General features: G+C 39.6%; 1 protein-coding gene across 3 annotated transcripts in view; it reads right to left on the reverse strand.

Moving 5' to 3' along the window:
- Nucleotides 1-14737: 14737 nt before the first annotated feature.
- The window catches only part of ADGRA1 (adhesion G protein-coupled receptor A1), a 248280-nt gene continuing 243655 nt past the window's right edge, over nucleotides 14738-19362 (reverse strand). For all 3 annotated transcript variants that reach the window (XM_065746714.1, XM_065746715.1, XM_065746716.1), the window contains one exon: nucleotides 14738-19135. In XM_065746714.1, coding sequence (XP_065602786.1) covers nucleotides 17914-19135 — 1222 coding nt within the window. In that variant the 3' untranslated portion in view covers nucleotides 14738-17913. The remainder of the gene's footprint in view (nucleotides 19136-19362) is intronic.

The following is a 19362-nucleotide window of genomic DNA, read 5'->3' on the forward strand; positions in this document are numbered from 1 at the left end:
ATTACCCTAATTATAGCTGACTTGACATCCTGCACCATAATTCAGCTTCCTCTTTTGTTGTCCAGATGATTTTCATTCCTACTCTAACATAGCTATTGCTTCTCAGCCACAATTTCATATCAGGTCAGGGATAGTTCATTCATGGCATTGCTTACCTAGAAGATGTCATCAGCTTTCTGTCCTCTCTTCAAATCGCTCAAATGACTTACATTACCATCACTGACCTTCTGAATCATTGTCTAGGGCATGCTGAGCAGTCAGAAATAGAGTAAAATGGATCAGAAAGCAAATGTCCAGTCCATTCTCAAAGAGAGACCTATAGATGGGAAAGGAGATGCAGAAAGGAGAAGACTATATTCTGAAATTTAAGTTTGGTTGCTTCTAAGCTCTTTAATTGTTCCCAAGCTAACTCATGAGGAGGAAGCTGGAGGCCACCCCCTCCCTGACCCCATCTAACTCACCTGATGAGGCATTCCAAGGTTGTTGGAATCCGTCTCCCTTCGTGCTCTACTAGCACGAAGGGAGATGGATTCCAACTCTACAGCATAGGAGCTGTGGTTTTGGGTTGATGTATGTTAGAACACAGAAAAAACCAGAGAGCTGAGTGTTTCCCCAGCTTTTCTTCAAGCAACAGTCAAATGTAGGTTGCTTAATAAAATCGTATTTTGGAATATCAGGCTTTCAGAAATTAGATTGATTATATGTGTATCAGCGATAGCTCTTCTTCAGACATAATTCTCACAGTGAATCCACTTGGAAAATACCTGGAACATTCAGAGTATTACAGCAAGCTACTGACAGTATGTGGTGTTTATGTCTCTTTAGCTACCTGTTTCCTAATTTAATTAATTCAAGATTCATAGAATGACGGTACAGGATAGAAGTGAAGATAAGCATGGAGACCAAGGACTATTGCAGATACCATGCTGCACAATTTCATGTCATGCTACTTAGATTGTCAGCAGGCAAAATCTTGCTTTTGCAGGAAAATGGCAATTTATGCAATAGCTTTCTCCCTACATAGCTTCCATATTTTTACACGTGAAAATATGAAAAGGTTGCTATATTACTTCCAGATGTAGCAGCTATAGAGCTTTGGTTTGGTTCAGTTTGTCTGACAGAAATACCTTGAAATTCAAATGAAGCAAAAATTCTAAAAAAATATCTGAAAATCTGACACTGGAGTAGAATTTAAGATTCAGGAAAAGAGAGATTTCAAAAAAGGCTTGCCTCCTAGGCAGAATGCAAGAACTATGGAGTCAGATGAAGGCAAAAAGAGAAGTTATAGCTGACAGCAAGGATAAAAATTGAGGGATTTATTCTTTGTGCAAACAGTCAAGCAAGAAGCATTGTTTTGGTAGGAAATGAATGGGACAAATCTGACCTTCATTATCCCAGCTCCTCTGAACTATTAAATAGGGCAAGTACTGAAATAAGGACTGAGGCTGTTTTTGCTGCCACTGGAGCAGCACAAAACAATCTTAGCAGGGACTGAGATCCAGCCGTAGGACTCTGTTAATTAAAATAGCCACTATTAAGATATTTACTGTCCCTAATAATCAGAGCTATGCAATTTGTACTACTGAGTAAACAAATCATGCTTTAGAAGTTCCCAACTGGCTATTACAGTCGAGTCTGTCAACTGTCATTTAGTTATAAAACCAATTTTCCTTGTAGTTTATTTGCATAAATAACATTCCTTCAAAGAGCTTCATGGAAAAGAAATCACATTAAACAAAATTAAAATTAGGTTAAAGTTAATAATCTGACAAGCTCCCCAAAGCCAAACTAGTCAAAGATTTTTTAAAATTTCATGCTGCGTTCACCTCTTTTGGCAGACTGACGCTGTGTTAAAAGAATGATCATTACTGCTTCTTGAAGCCTGTTAATTATGCATGTGTGTGTGTGCAGGGTTATTTGCCATTGGTCGCTCTCCAGATATGCTCTTATTTCTGCCTATTTTTATGAAAAGTTTAAAAATATCCATGTGGGCTATCATTTACTTGTCAGTCTCCCTCTCACTGCATATATATTTCAGGTGTCCTATACTGGTGTGGCCCAGTTTAGGCAGATGGCATCACATGGATCTTCTATGGATGGGCAGCTTGCATCTTCCAGCATTGCTTTGTTGGCCCATCAACTGTTTTAACACACTGTAATCATAAACTAAGTTGTACTTGCAGATGCAGTGAACTGTTCTAACACACACACACACACACAAAATTGTAACTTGCAAATATTGATTAATATATAGAATTTAAATGGCTTAAGATGGAGACAGACAAAATACACAGAGCAAGAACAAGAGTTATACTGCAATATAAGTCTTTGATGAGCAAAACAGATCTCTACTTGTACTCTTTATAGTCTGATCTTCCCATTTTTTCACATTTTCTGACACGTACCATAGGTAATTTTTCAAGTTCAGAGTTACTTTATTATCCTACTTAATACATTCATTTTATTTTAGAATAAAGTAAGCTTTTTCTCCATGCATTATCCTTCTATCTTGCATTTCATCCATGCTGTTGAGGCACTGTGTTTTCACCAAAAAATTCTGCCCTTGAGATATTAATCTGACCACTGGTTGTAGGTCAACCAGCACTGCAGGGAACTCCATTAAAGTTGGAGCTGTTAAATATCATTTTCCACTGAAAAATGCCTAAAGACGGGCTTGCAAAGTCCACAAATTTCTGCAGAAATCTCTTTTAATGTGCACCAACCACCCTACAGGACTTGCAAAAAAGCATTAACAAATTAGTTTTAGATAACACCTGACACCACCTGTAAAATTTGAATTACCCCACAATCCTGAGTGAGCCTTTAGCTTTTCCATTTATAATGTCAGATGAGGTTTACTGAAAAAGGAAAACAGTGAAACTACTGACTAAATAAATACAGCTAGAATGTCTACAAACATTGCCATGATGACAGTGAAGCAATGATATCAGCAAAGATGGTGATTGCAGACACAGCAGAGTGAGATAAGAAAAGGCTTAAACTGCCTCGAGTGTCATTCCCTTTGGCGAAATAGAAACTCCAGGTTTTGTAGGTTGTTATTTTGTCCATGTCATTCAGCATATGCTTATGCAACACAAACTGGACTTGTTATTTATATTTTACAGGATTTCAGGCCAGAATTTTTCTTCTCTTCCCCAGAGCTTTAGCTGAGCTGCTCTTGCTTGGCTTGTTCTGAGCCATCATCTGATTCCTGACTAAATGTGCTTTCACACTGCTCAGATAAAGGGCCTCCATTGCTGTTGTAACTTGTGTGGTGCTGGATATTACACATGTCTTACGTCTAGACCTACAGGATGACAACATGCTGATTCATCTATGAATGATCAAAGCAAACTCTCAGACAATCTCAGAAATAGTCTTCTTTGCTCACGTTAACCCCAAGATGCCTCAAGGATACCATGGAAAAAAAGGTCATATGTGCTACGTAAGTACAGAGATGCTACAGGTCTGTCATAACTGTCACAAGACAGAAGAATAGGGAAGGAAATAAAGTTTGACTTCACACTGCATTCAAAAACTGGGGCTCCTCAATACGTTACAGCTTTCACAGTCATAGCTTCCATATTTTAGCTAACCCACGCACCCTTAATTTGATTCTAAGTGCTGCTATTTTGACCCAAACCTCACCACCTAATCATACAAATTCAATTTTGTACATAATAATAGTTTCTCAAGAGGAATAGTTTACACACATTTAAAAATGGAAAATTATTGTTATTTTTACAGAGTCTACAATTTTCTTTGAATAGTTTTAACTGCAAATGGATGCTGGTGCACTGGGCACTGAGAATAAGTTACTGAGCAATTGCTAGCTTGCATAGACAGCAGCTAGTGGAAGATATAGTAGCTGGGTATCTCAGAAATTGCTGCAAACCATTTTTCCCCCTCAAGCTGTTGTCCAAACGGAAAGAGATGAACTTAAATCAAAAGGCATTTACTTCTGTAATGTTTTCCATTTCAGCATCAAATACAGAGGATAAGCTTTCACAATTTGTCTGGAGAATGATGTGTTCATTATGCCTAAAAATCTGCCCAAAGACATTTTTTTCCACAGCTCCCAAGCAATGTGTCTACAGACTGACATGCATCCTTAGTTTTATGGCAAAAGTCATAGCAAGCAGCATCTGGAATGCGCTGCTTAGGAACTGGAAGAGTTTATCCATGTTTGAAGGGAAAAAAAAAGGAAAAAATCTTTGTTGTGTTACGTTACTTCCCTTTTGCCATTACTTTTCCACATGAAGTACCTGACATTCTTCTATTGGGTTAGCCCAAATAATTGTGCTTTTCTTGACTTACTGTGACAATTATCTTAAGAATTTAGAAAAAAAAAAAAAGTCTTTTATCCAGAATCTTTTTATTTTAAAAATCAGAATCAATGTATTCAGGAGAGCTTTTGGCTACAGAACTAATCACTATTGAAATACATGCTTTTGTGGGGCTTTTTACCCCGCTGATTTTTTGTTTGTCTCACAGCTTACAGACACAGAAGTGAGGTGACCTTCCCTCACAGAGGCTGTGCTGAAGCTTAGGGGTGCCCTTGGGCACCAATATCAGCTGCACCTCAATGCAATAATCTTATTGTCTCTCTCAAAATTAGGTCATGAGAGCCAAGCCCTGGTTCTTGCCTGTGGGGATAGTATTACTGGTATTACATACAATATATCTCTGTACAAAAAGATTTACATGCAACTCTGAAACCAGTCTTTGAAGAATAGATTCAGATTAGCAGAAATATATATATATTTATATTTTTCTGCAAACGCCAGAGAAGTGCATCATGAGTTTTGATGAAATAACATGGAATCTAGCTTTCACTGAGTTTCCACACAGGGAGTGTGTACCATATTTATATACATGAGGAAAATACAAAATGATTTGCTGACCCTCAGCTTTGTACTTAATAGCCATATGACATATTCCATGAAAACTAGCATGTGTAAAGGATCATGTCATTATATGCAGCTGTTAAAGACCTAGAAAGCAAACAATGTGTTACTGACATATAAATAATACCTTCTGTGCACAGTTAAACATTGGTGCTATTTTTTGCCAGATTTTAAGCTCTTTGGAGGCCAACTGGAACAGCTGAAATAGAACATTAGAAAAATGTTTTGATGCTAGAGCACAGATGGCAGTAGCCCAGTGTGTCAAAATAAATGTTTCATTTTTGGTCTAATGTGGGAAAAATAGACCTTGTCAATTACTTCAGTAATCACAGGTGCAGTAAATGCACTTGGTAGCTGAGAAGAGCAATTTCAGATGGCATTCAGAAAAATTCTGTGTATCTTACTTCCAACAGCCTGAAAAGGTAAATTACTTCAGGCCAACAACTTACTGCATTTGGAAGGGGCTCTAACAGCCACAATCAAGACTTAAACTTCAGCCTCTTATTTGGCACCTGAATTGCACAGACACAGCACTGCTCCCTCTGAGCAGCAGTTTGAGAAGGAGCTGTGTACAATGGAGCTGTTAACATCAAACCAAAAACACCTGGATGTTTAGAAAATTTCCTATGGCTTGAGCAGACTTCAGTGCTGTTTATACATATACATATTTTTTTTCTTCCTCTAGAGGGCTTTTCTGGTCAGCAGAATAAACTGGAAACAACCAAACGTAGGCAATTATCATTTTTCACAGCTACCTTCTACCTGTACCTTCCATGCCAGAGGCACTAGGTGGCCATGTGCAGTCAGCCCATCCACCCAACCTTGCTGCAGAGAAGGGAAAACCACCTGCTTCCACTGATAGGTTTAGAACCAAGTTACAACACCCATCAGGTTCAATCCATCCATTCAGGAAAAAAACTCTCTCTCTGAAAGAGTGCTCAGGTACTGGCACAGGCTTCTCAGTGAGGGGGTGGGGACACCATCCCTGAAGGTGTTCAAGAAACATGGAGACATGGTACCAAAGGGCACGTTTTAGTGGGCCATATTGGTGGTAGGTGAACAGTTGGACTAGATGATCTTAGAGGTCTTTTCAGATGTTAATGATTCTATGATCCTGCTGGGGTCAGAGACACCTTCCTACTCCGTTTAAACACTGTGAAAAACTTTCAGATAACCCATAGACAATGTGGTGTGGGAGAAGATAACAGCCATGTAGGGGACAATATTAAAATGGCCTCTGCTGCCAATACTCCGTGCTCCTTGGTTAGAGCTGGAGCTGTAACTAAGTCTTGTCCACAACATAGAGAAGTGACAGTGAATGATAACTCTTATACCACAGCACAACATTAAAATGATTCACATTCTCTTACCCAATGTTATAGTTCTCATGCAATTTAAATATGCTCCATCTGGTGCAGTGACAGTTCTCACAGTCTGCATGGTCACCAACAAGAGGAGGGGGGAAGCAAAGCCAAGCCCAGCCATCCAATCCTACAGCCATATGTGGAAAGGGCTCTCACTCTCCTGCAACTGTGCTCTGCCAGGCAGCTCTGCAGCTGATGTTTCAGAACTGCAGCTTCACACTTGGTTGTCTGCAGTAAGATTGTTTCATTTCTGCTGCAAGGACAGGATTCATGTTTTTCCCTGGGCACTGCAGCACAGAAGGCAATGTATAGTTTTGGCTAGAAGGGATCTGTGAGAATTGAAAAGCCTGAAAAAGAAAAAAAAAACTGCTTACCTTGCACTGTTCGTCTATAAGATATAATTTCTTTCACACATCTTTTACAACGTGTTTGCAGTGTTTCACATATCTCAAAACATTACTTTTCAGCTCAGTTAAATTTGTTTCCTAGAGAAATACGACATGGATCAAAATCACTTCTTTTTCAATAATCACTGGCAGAAGCTTGAGGATGAAGCACTCAGTGCGAGTTTTATACAGGTGTCCCAGGAGACTGGAATATGAAGATGATGAGTATGATGTACTCGGGAGCTACAGAACAAAATCATGAGCTGGCAGCCTGACTTTCATGCTTTCTAAATGTGTTGTGGCTTTTTTTTATTTTATATATTTTTTAAAGCAAGTGTAGCAGTCAGATGATAGCCAGAGCCCTGACTCATACAGATATTTCAGGGAGAGCTGTGAATGTACAAACGCCTGCGAAGCCCTCCTCCTACACTCTAAGTGGGGACAGCAAGCAGCAGTTTAGCCGACCCTCAGCCCTTGTGTTTGTGAGCATCCTCCAGAGAACCACACAATGAATACTAAAGTGCATTAACTGCTGCGATGGCTGGCATACACCCACAGCCACAGAATCAATTCTCTACATCCTACTTTAATTCCGGATGGATAAATCAGGGTCAGCAAGAAATGAAGCAGCAGACAATGACTGGTAAATGACCCAAATAAACTAGGCCAGCAACAAGATTTTTAGGCAGGGAAGCTTGCTCAAAACTTGCTGGAGGCATAGAGGAGTTGTTGAGCGAGTTAATTGTCAGCATTCCTCAAGTTATTATAGACAATTCTAAAGTTAACATTGAACAATTCAACCTCTCTTATGTGTGAGAAACACTGCACTTACTCAAGAAAATTATAGCACTTATTCTGAATAAAGAATTCAATCTGCAAGGATTAAGAAATACCTTAATTAATGTATGACTTAAAAATGATTAAGGCCTAAGAGATTTCACATCTTTTTCAGTCTTATTTGTCCTGAATGATCTTCAGAACAATTACTGTATGAGCATTTCATATTTGCAATTCACTACATCAGCCATAGTCAAAGAAGTGGTTATAATTGAATTAAATTATTAATGATTTCCGCCCCTAATTGTTAAAACCAGATAGACTGACTCATTTAATTCTTCACTGGAGAAGTCATCAGTGTCGTATGGTTTGCAGGGGCATTTCCATTTTTAGACTACATGCATCACAAATAATTTAAATTTGAAGCTTATGTCTTCAGTTCTCCAGAAATACTGCATAGTAGCAGGTTTTGCTTAAAAATCAAGAAATCTCCATAGAAGAAGAATGTGCTGAAAGGAATTTTAAGTTCATAATGTATATCAGGAGTATATATAGAAAATTAGGTCTAATTTTGTCCTTCCTGTGCAAAATTGGGATTGAAATGTCACCATTAGGAACTTTTCCCTTCTCTCAGATAACTTTAGAATTCCCCATGCCTCTGGGGAGATACTTACAGGGAAAGCACCTGTCCGGGCACAGGAAAAGCTTCTGAAGCTGTTCCACACAGTTGGTTCCTTTACTGCAGCATGTGAATACCTATCACACTTAGAAAATTGTAGGTTCCATTTAAAACCAGTAGGAAATCCTGCACATACTGGTAGTGCTTCAGGTTAGAAGATGTTCTGAAAACACAGGCTGCTTGCTTAAAGCAGGTAAGGGGGAAGCAACAAACACTATGTTGGTGCCTAACATTCTCCACAGTTTGTTTATATGTCCATATGCATCTCCATACAAAAACAAATTACACGTCTATGTACTTCACACAAACAAATCTCTCTCTTTCCAGCGTAGCTCTATATAAGCTGCCAGGGAAAGGGAAAAGCTCTCCACTCTGCAGCCACTCTCAGGCCAGCACCATCCTCCTGTGAGTGACAGGAGTAGAGCTCCTTCCAGAAAGGGCTCCCGTCAGGAGTGGACCATCTGGATGCTGTCTCAGAGCTGCAGAGAGGAATGTGTGAGAGAGAAAATAAGAACCAAGAAATAGCAAGGAGCTTCAGGGACAGCACAGCAACGAGAAAGGAAAAACTCCAGAAATTACCTTAGAGTAACAAAGAGAAATACTATTTTTGAGTTTATCTGCACAACACTGGTGGTTTGGGGAGTGACAGCAGAAGACATTCCTAAGTCAGCTGTGGTGCTCAGGTTTCAGTAATCACCCCCAGTTGGTTAATAGGAAAATAACAAAATTACTGTGAGAAAGAACAGTGACCATTTCAAACACTTTGCCAGAGGTCTGTAATCAGAACAACCCTTCCCATGTGTGAACGTTCCACAGCAAATAATAGCTATAACCAAGTTTCACAGCAGAAGCACTATCAGAGAAGAAGAATAAAGCAGAGGAAACTGTGGATGGATGCCTGGAAATGAAGTTACACAAGGTGCCTGAGGAAGGACACAGGCAATTGCATCACAGCACCCAGCATGCTGCATCGTGCAGGGGAATGGAGGGGGCGTGGGGAATTCCACTTAATTATCTCCCCAGACAAATCCACATCTAGGAGGAAAGAGGAAAAGACAGTGAAGAGCATTTCAGATGACAGCCATGACACCATCCTGAGAGCACAGGACCTGGGGCTGCCAGGTAAGCTGAGGTCAACGCTGAACCTGTGCTGCCTTTCCAGAAGGACACAAAAAAAGTTAGAGGGATAACAGCAACGTGACTGAGTGCACAAACCAAAGTCTGACAACAGAGAGTAGGAGAGGTGACAGGAAGCACTGGGCATGGGGCCCAGGAGTTTGAGAATAGGTTTCAAGATTACAAAAACAAAAACCACATTGATTTACATTTACGACACTATTTTCAGGTGATACAAATACACAACTTGTAAATTTTCAAAATGAACATGCAGAGTTGCAATCAGATATTCGACTCAAAAATCTATCACGTCTTCACCAGACTGTCATAAGCCTTCTCTGACCAGAGAATAATATCCTTCGCTTCACAACCATGCCTCACTCATGTCATCATTTTTTGGCGGTACCCACTTCTGCAAACAATTGGATGAAGTACAGGAAGAGTAAAATTTAATCAGAAATCTCTGATGAACACCTCAGGAACTCACTAAGATTTGCAGCTACTGCCAATGAACAAGGCTGATGCTAACTTTCACAAAAACAATGTCAAATACCTAACTCACTTTGAAGTTACTGTCCAAACATTGTTTGATCTTCTGGCATCTTCTTGGAATGAATGACTTAACAGAAGCAGGCTTACCTCCCCAGCCCAACACACTTCTTTACTTACCCAGGGCTGGTGGCCACACCATTTCTGCTGCCACTTGTGGACATCATATGATGGTCCCTCACAACACCTTCTCCCCTTTGTGCCACACTTCTCCACTCCCATCCACCTTTCCCCCAGGCCCTCAGCAGCGTGGATGTGTGTCAGGATAAGCGGTCCCCTGCTACAACAGAGAGTTTGTGTTTAATGAAGTTCGCTGTTTGTCTCTTTCAGACCAGGTTCTGAACAGTATGCTGTGCCATTCTGTTTGCTGTATATTCAGCACAGGGCCCATGGAGACTGGTTTCAACTCTATGGCTAACTAAAGTGAAAGAAGTTCGACTAAAGACTGCATAAATTAAACATCTCCTAGCAGTGGTTACATAGCCTGTGCTGAGCTGTTCAAAACTCTGCTTTGTTGGTCTCTTTCATCATTTCACCAATTTAAATTCAAGCCTCCTTATATCCTACATAAGATATTTTATTTTTACTTTGTCTAAGTAAAAGGACTCCTGCTAAAGATTTCTCGTCCTACTGCTCCAAGGCCTTTGAAATCACATCCTGTATGTTTTGTCTCTGTCAGCAGTTCCCCTGCAACAATCTACAACGAACTACATAAGCCACTTATACCAGAGACTGTTCAAGCCATGCTGAATTTGATTGGCATATTCCAATCTCCACAGCTTTGTTAAGAAAGTTGAACCTTAATAGCACACTGAGGAGATAAATGGGCTAATGAAACAGAAGGCATGATCTGGAATTGCCTCCTTAAGATAAAGCCTGAACCACTGACAGCAAGGGGATTTTTTTTTTCTATTTTCTATGGTTGCTTTTTGCTGTTGTTGCACTGCTCTGTAATGCAGCTCCTCAGCTCTCCATTAGCTATATACTGAAGAAAAACTACATTTCAGTATAATGCTGCTGATTAGCTTTCTATGTCAAGGAATAATAATAATAAAAATGTATCTTTCTGCTCTTAAATACAACAAAAATATTTTAATTGCACATCCACACCAAACAGGTCCTTAATCTAAACCAGTCCACCCGTGCATCAGACAATGAAGAATATATTTCTACAGTACAGCTGTGTACAGCTTATTTTTACCCAGGGGAAGAGCATTGTGGGTGAAGTGTAGTTACTTCCAACGTACTATAGTCCTTGACTGTATGTCACGTTGCCTGCACTGTGCTGTCAGGTGGAATACAACATTGTTATAATGCTGGAATTAAGGCTTCTGTACTGAGAATGGCTGGGGGTTTGTTTAGCTCTTGCAGCACTTAAAATAGTCCCCTTACTATCCCAGTAGAGATTAACTGGTAACTTAACTCTCTCCACCCTGCTTTTTTCCCTCTCCATGTGTGTTTGGAATGCTCCTGCAGGTTTCACAAAAGATATAATGAGAAACCGGTCCTTCATGCTGATAATGCATCCTCACACCACCCCATACCATGGCACCTGGGGCTTCCCAGTCACTGGCATGGGCAATAGGCTTGGGGTTAGCAATGGGGCACCAGTGTTTGGAGGGAGGGGACCTTTCTAGAGCTCACACCTTTGTATACTAAACAGGGACTAAAGCTCACATTCCTGTGCTGAGGCTCTCTCCCTGCTGTTAGCCAGCTGTTGGCTTGAGGAGACCTTTGTGTGATGCCCAAAATTGAAGCATGTCCACCTCTCACCGCCCAAAGTAGGCACAACATGCAGCACAGAGAATCACGCACGAGGTGGCCTTCTCAGCAGCCTCCGCTATCTATTCTGGTAGGAAGACTTCCAGGAACAGCTCTGCTGCAGGGGAAGATGACATTTACAGGCAGCTCATAGATCAGCATGAATTGTTGGAGTCCTACAACTCCTCAAATCCTTTTGAAAAGAGCCCCAAAGCAGGACATACTCAAATGAAAGAAGTCTTCCTAGCTACCTTGTTTCTAGCACTCAGCACAGGGAAGGGTAGAAAAACTGGGTTTGGAAAAGAAGGACAAGGTCAGTCAGAGCCAAGGTGTTAGAAAGCAGCATGCACTCAAAAGGTTAAAAACAACATCAAAAGATGGAGCCAAGCAGCCAAAGGAAGTTCCAAAAGCAGCCTTAATCTGAACACATCCTCAATTTGCTTTATCTTACTTTGAGCCTCACCAGCACTGTTTGAAATTGTTTTTTTTATTTTTATTTTTTGTGATATTGCCTGGATTTTGAAAGAGCCCATTAAAAATAAAGAAATTCTATCATGTGGCACATGAACAGCTATCTGGTTAATCAACAGCTGTGAGCATCTGTGATCCATTACAGAGATTTCTGACACTTATGCTAATGGAATAGCTGACAGCACTAATATGCTGTCATTTATTATGAGGATCAACATTATAAGAGAATAGGCAATTTGCTAGTGGGTTTTCAGATGTTTACTGACTACAGAGAAATCACAAAGCTTAACTTTACATATCCAGACTGGAAACAAGAATGAACACCCATCCTTTCACCACACTCTCCCTTTTCCATTATCAATCTGGTCACAATTTCTTCCTTACCTCCCAGTTCCTTTTATCAGTACCGTGAGCCTCTCTTCAAAACGGACTCTAAATCAGCTCGTTGCAGATTCCAGTTCATGCCAACCTCTCTCCTTCTACTTAGCTCATTTCATTCAACTAAACCCACTGCTAGAAGCTCAATCTCTGCAGATTTCCTCCTCTACTGCTTCCATCTTAGTGTCTCTAAGGGAAACCAAGTTGGAATTTTGGCAGAGGACAGGAGAATCAGAGCTTCCTGCCTTCCACTCTAATCCCAGCTGAAGTATATCATTTATAGAGTGGGTCCTCCAGGTGAATCAGCATCCCTCAATTTGTAGCCCAATGTGATCAGTGAGCATAGCCCCACTCATGGCATATGAGTCTGAAGAAAGGGTATACTGAGATACTTTTGGTAGCTAAAATTGTCATCTGTACAGAATTGCACTTTTTAGAAAGAGCAAAATGTCCCCTTATAAAAGCCACCCTTCACAAGGTGTTCAAATACCTACCCCTGAAGCCTCTCTGTTGAAAACGTTGCAGCCTTTGGGCAGCTGAACTACTCTGAGGGCAGTGACTGCTGAGGGCATAACACAAGCTACGTAGTTAACTTTCAGCTATGTTCTAATGAGTAGAGAACAAAGTCTCACAATGGAAAGAATCAGGATAAAATGACTGCAGCTGCTCACAGCTCAGTAACAAATGGGCTAACAAAAAGGAGTCCTGTGACAAGAATATGAATAATGGGTAAACCCCATCAGGTTGCATTGCTTTCTCTTCTCCCAGAATTCTCCCTTAACCCTAAAATAAGCCCCTCTTGCTGCCTTCCTCAGGTGTTGCTGAGAACAATGTGAAATTAATAAAGGAATAAATGAAAGCACTGGCTGTGCTGGACAAGCTTTCTCAACAGTTCACTGCAGCTTAAGGGAACAGATGGAGTCGAGTGACAGGCTGATGGGAACAGTCAGTCATTTTGCTGTTCATACTGCAAGGCAACAAAGAGCTCAAACAGAACAAAATGTAAAGAGACAGAAGAACCTATGGGGTATACAGACACCATGTTTACAAAAAACATTACCTCTCAGGCACGACCAGCTGCACAACTCTAAGGCACGATGCTGGTCTGAGTTTGAACTGCTCTAGAGCTTGTAAATGAGATTTCAACCCCACTTGCAGAGAACTGAGCCCTGTAATACCATCTTTGACTTGATGCTTGTTTGGCTTGTGAAAATCTAGATAGCAGAATGGTAGGATAAGTAAATAGAGATCAATTTGTGCTTTGGTAAACCTAGTAATAAGGGAATAAAAAGGAAGATTCACGTAATCATAATGATCTGTAGCGTACGTTTTCTTCTCAGCAATTAAATTTCTAATTTTTTTTCATAAAAACTTCTAATTAAAAATGTCAAATTGAGCTCTGAATTTTCAACACAGCAAAATAAAATCCAAATCAAAAGCATCCTTCTTAGCAGAGTTAACTAAGTGGGTAGGAACTTCCTGGAGCACCAAATTACCACTAACAAATTGGTTAACTGAAGCCAGCCAGCCTGATGGACCCTGATTGATTCAGCTGCTGCATGCAGCTTCTCTGAAATAGAGGACACTGCTAAAGGAACTCCTACGTTTCTGCAAAGCTGCTGAGTTGCTCATGCCTTCATAGGCCTGACATTCCTTGGCATAGGCAACAAAGGCTCAGTGAGCTTATGAGTGATCTCCTCCACAGATAATCACAGCCACCTTCCTTCCTTGTGCTTCCACGTAACAAAGATGCTATATTAAAAACGTTACTGGCATGCTCCTGATGACAGCTTTGCTTTCAAATAGGTAAGTGGACAAGGCTTTCATGTCAGACACTCCATCGTTAAAAAACAAGTGAATCATTCTTTCCAGAATCTAATTTTCAGAGGAATATTCCTCTAGATCTGGGGAGTCACACTCAGCCTTGTACGTCCTGATGATGCCTGTCCAAGTGCAAATTTCAATCTTCAAGGCATACAGGATGGTTCGGCTCACTTTACTACATACCACAAACCTAAAGCAGCTTTGTGACAGAGCATTCAAAATTCTTTCCTTCAGCTCAGGCTTTTCTGATTACAAAATCTGTTTTCTCTTTCACTCTTATTCCAGCAAACCAGACATTGTATTTAAGCTGACTAAAAATAATTTTTTTAAACGAGGCTGGGTATGAGTTCCTCTTGTATGCAGTCTCTGTGACTTAAAATGGAGTCAGGTTGACAATCTGAAATTTGGTCATTTCTATACACAGAGAAGAAAACTGCATACAGCATCAGGGCCTATTTTTATCCTCATAGTACTGTAATGACTTTTGTTGATTGCATTATTCTCCAAAAATTATCTTTTGGTGGATGAAATTTCTCTTGTTTAATCTCAGACAGAAAGTGAACAGTGAAAGTCCGTTCAGTCATTTTTATGTCATAAATGAATCACTGCAACTAGTACTGACCTTGAAGCACATTACATGCTTATGTCCAGAAGGAATTTACTAGGACAATATATCTCTTAAATTCTTGTTATTTCATTGACTTTATTTTTACAGAAAAGAAAATCAGGTGAAGTAGTAATGTCTCACTAACTGTAATGGACCAAAAACGCACAATAAAACAAAGCCAGACTCCCAAAGCATTGAAATTATCTCCTTTATCATAAGGAAAAAAAAAAAGTCAAAGCACAAAAAGCATTTTGGTCAAATTTGATGTTACAAAACATTTTTATATTTATTTAATATCATGTCCTTCTACTCTGTAGTTATACTGTATATTTTCTGAAAAAATAATATGCAAACAGATTATTGCATAACACATTTCTTCCAAATTAGCCCAGAAATAGTCACTAAATTCATTTTTTTTAACGCATAAGAAAAGTGTTTTAATATTTTATGTTTGAATTCCAGAGAGTTTTACCACACAAGATATTCTGTGGAAAGCAGCACCTATTTACTCTTTTGTAAGCTATTATGAAGACCAAACAAGCCTCTCAGATGAAATAACAGAGGTGATTAGAACACGAGCTGAATAGAGGAGCTCACTGAGTGGGTTCCTGTGGAGTGAGTATGTCACTTGGCTGTGTGTGTGTGTGTGTGTGTGTGTGTGTGTGTGGTATGTTTTGCATAATGGTCTACAGACCCCCTAAGATTTTGCTAGTTCAGAATATACATATACATAGTGCTGAGACACAAAGAAGTGGTATTTCTCATTATGTCTATGCTTGCTTAGGGCTCACTGTCTATGTGGAATGAGTAAAAGTAATATGGAAATAAAACAATTACTGAACAGAAAATATTTCATTATGCAAACAAAGAAAAATACTGTATTTTAGTTTAGAGACAGTCCAAGCATATTCAGCATATACATAATAAAGCTCAGGCATTTTTTTGTTGTTGTTTTGTTTTGTATTAGCTAAAGAAGCAGTCATGAAACTATTGTCTATTGGCTTTAAACTAGACAACCACCTAGTGCATTCCTCTTGCTCACCTTTTAAAAATACACAATCTGAGATGGATACATTGCACTGCTGGAGTTTACAATATATATTTCAAATTTACAAAAATACAGAAAAACAAGATTTCTTGCACTCAGATACTGAGCATTAACCCTTTGAGTACTAATTCCCACCTGCAACACTGCAGAACACATTCATCTGACATACATGTTTTTAGAACATTCTAACAATTATAATTGTCACCTTTATGTACACTATTGGGAAAGGCATTCCTACATATTGAAAAAAAAAAAAAAAAGAAGGTAGAGACTAATCAACTGCTCAGAATTAGGAAAACAATACATAAGGAAATATGTGAAGATTTCTGCAAAGTATGCACACAGAATCACAGACTGATGACCTTCCTAGAGACTTTTCTATTTCCTCTCTGCAGCAATGTAACAATTACGTAAGCCTGCATTAAGACAAGAGAGCAAACTTTCTCCTGTGACCATACAGAATTGTGCTTTTTCTCTTATTTATGGGTGCACTGCTCACTTTTCACTGTAGACCTTTCTCTCTCAGCTCTATGCTCCTATTCACTTTGTGTGGTCCATTATTATTCTGCACCATTTCTGTCTGAAAAAAGCAGTTTTATTTCATATAAGGATCATTATGATGTAGTTCTGTACTATGAGTTGATGCTTTGTGTCCAGATGTTCATGGAAACATGAAAAAAAATTCTTGTCATAGGAAGCCTTGTTAAGCCTTGTAAATAGAGAATGTTACTGACCCTGGGATGCCCTACAATTAAGCAGAAATCATGAACATAAAGAAGTTCACTGAAGGTCAAGATTGAATTAAAGAACGAAGACAATTTGAAATGTGCTAGGAGAGGAGGCGGATTTTCAGAAAGCAAGAGGTGAAATTAATAAGGTGTGGTTTTGGAGCATGATGGAACCTTCTCTTTCCTGGCAACTCTGGACTACATTGAGTATGTAACTAAATAGACAACATCATTATTTACAGAGTCTCTGAACTAGAGTATGCTATTTTTAAGAAAATAACTGTAGTCCTCAAAGAGTTAATGATAAAACTGCTCTACCTTAACAGATGTGGAAAGGTTATTGTGGAACAGCTTACAGGTTTGCTCAAAAGGCATACTTTACAAAGAAGTGTAAAACTTGTTGAGACGATTGCTATTACACCGCACAGTGTCACATACGATGAGTAGTGCATGCTCTGTAAAGACATTAGAGTGGACCCTTATCAAAGCTATCATATAACCTTATACGAAGGATTGTGCCACTTAAACTAGTGCAGAGTGATTTTTTTTTTCTGTAGATTTATAATGCTCTAGATTAATATCAATAGGGTTTTTCACAGCCTCGTACAACACTTTTTTTTGGTTCTTTTTTTAAACACATGTAACACTATAAAACAGCAAATGGTATATCCTGACATATGTCATGCAAAATACAACCAATACAGCACCATAGATGTAACGGAGACATTACCTAGCACTTCTCTCCAACAAGAAAAAGGACATAACAGAGACTGTACATTACACGACTTTACAGGCCATATGCTACAGAAGATTGTTAGAGGCAGTATCGCTTTTGTACTTCTAAAAAGCCTTAATTTTATAAAATCCTGTTTATCATTTCTACCATAGTCTCTTCTGATTAAAATCCATGGCACAGTAATAATATTTTGCTACAAAAATAAATAAGTAAAAGTTTAAGATGCTGATATGCTTATAAAAGTTGTCTGAAGTTACTACAGAACAAAAGAGAACAACGAATGAAAACAGCGTATTTCTAAATAAATGTTCTGTGCAACAAAAGGATATTGCCTCTCATTAAGTTGTCTACACTTTATCTTCTAATTATCTTTCAGAATATTTTTATAACTTTCTTTTAAAAATAACTTCACTTTTAAAACTCACTCTCTCTCTATACTCTCATTAAGAAAATGGAAATAAAGGTGGAAAGGCTGTACAATTTGCTGATGATCTACACGACTATGCCATCTTATTTAGTTTAGAACAAAAGCAAAGATAACGATGCTTTAGGTGGAGAAAAGACATTATGATGGCCCGTGAACTACACAGTAGTTTCATTTTTCCAAGGGCCAGTTTTGATATTTCCTGTACTATCTGAGCTGTATATCATGGCTTCGTGCACATTTCCCTTGAGAATTCCGTTATGATTTGTTGTATTAAACGGCAATGACTGTGTCCGTGGATGCATTTCAAAATGAGCTGGATGGTGCACAGTGTCACTTTCTGGCATTTTAGTACAGCTATATATGACAGTACTTGCGTCGCTACTTTCAGGCTGGTTGACAGTAGGATATGGATCGCTTTTTGAGCAGCAGGCCCGTCTGTGACCCGACTGGCTGTCATGTGTACTGTGGGGGCTGTCTGTATGTGAACTGTGGATGCTGCCATCAATACTTGAAGGAATGTGGTAGGCGTATTCTCTTTCACCTGCAGATCTATGGCGACTGAAATATCGTGGCTTAGTTCTGCTTTTCAGACATCTATGAATGTGCATATTGGGTCTGAAGCTTCCCTCGTTGTGGACATGAATATGAGCTTCATCATCAAGGAGCTGGTCACAGTGCATTTTTGCACAACATGGTGTCACAGGAGAAAGGCAGTTAACGTGATTTTGAGCCGCTTGTAGGTTAGTGAGTTTGCAGTGGCTAGCAGCCGGATGATTAAACACAGCGGATTTGTTGGGACATGGTGATTCCTGAAGACAAGGTGCATGAACTTGAGTGTCTCCATTGACGTTGACCTTTGGGCGCACATTAACTTGGACAGAATAGGTGTTTCTCCGAGATGGACAACAGGACCACCAGCAATGCCACACATCATCTCGCTTTGCACAGTGATGTATCAAGATGAAAAGCCCCAAGGTCACACAGAAGGCTCCATAAAGACAGCTAAATATCATATCCAAGAAATGACCTTGAGATACTGCAAGCGCGCCAAAGGTCCAAGTGGCAGTAAACAGGAACAAAGTGAATGCTGCAGCTCGAAGCTGAGCCTTAAATGAATGCTCATTTTCCAGTAAGGAAGAAGAAATCATGGAGCAGGCTGCCTGGGGAATGGATGCAGTGTCTGTAATATGACCGTGGGCCACCTCAGTACTTGGCATTCTCTGCGGATCTTCTGTCCTTTCCTTTAACTCATACTTGCGTTCAGGATGGCGCTTCAGTTGAATGTACGTGCAGAGAAAGTAAACACAGGTAACTAGTACAATGAATGCTATTGGCCCATAAAAAGCACCAAGACTAGGCTCCCATGCCATCCAGCAACTGGAAACAACAAAAAGAGAGAGAGTCAAGAACATAGTATAGCTCAAGTTTGATGTGCTGGACCACATATTGAAGTGAAACTGGGCTTTCTTATAAGTCAGTATGACCCGAGAGTACCTTACAAGTTTGGACAGGTTTGTCATGGAGGTAAAGTGTGCCTTTAATATCAATTAAACTGTGACAACCTGCTCCTATTCTTTAACAGAATAAAACATCTACTATACTTT

The sequence above is a fragment of the Cyrtonyx montezumae genome, unplaced genomic scaffold (genome assembly GCF_038088225.1).
Source record: "Cyrtonyx montezumae isolate F1298 unplaced genomic scaffold, pur_monq_1.0 scaffold_4, whole genome shotgun sequence".
Lineage (NCBI taxonomy): Eukaryota > Metazoa > Chordata > Aves > Galliformes > Odontophoridae > Cyrtonyx > Cyrtonyx montezumae.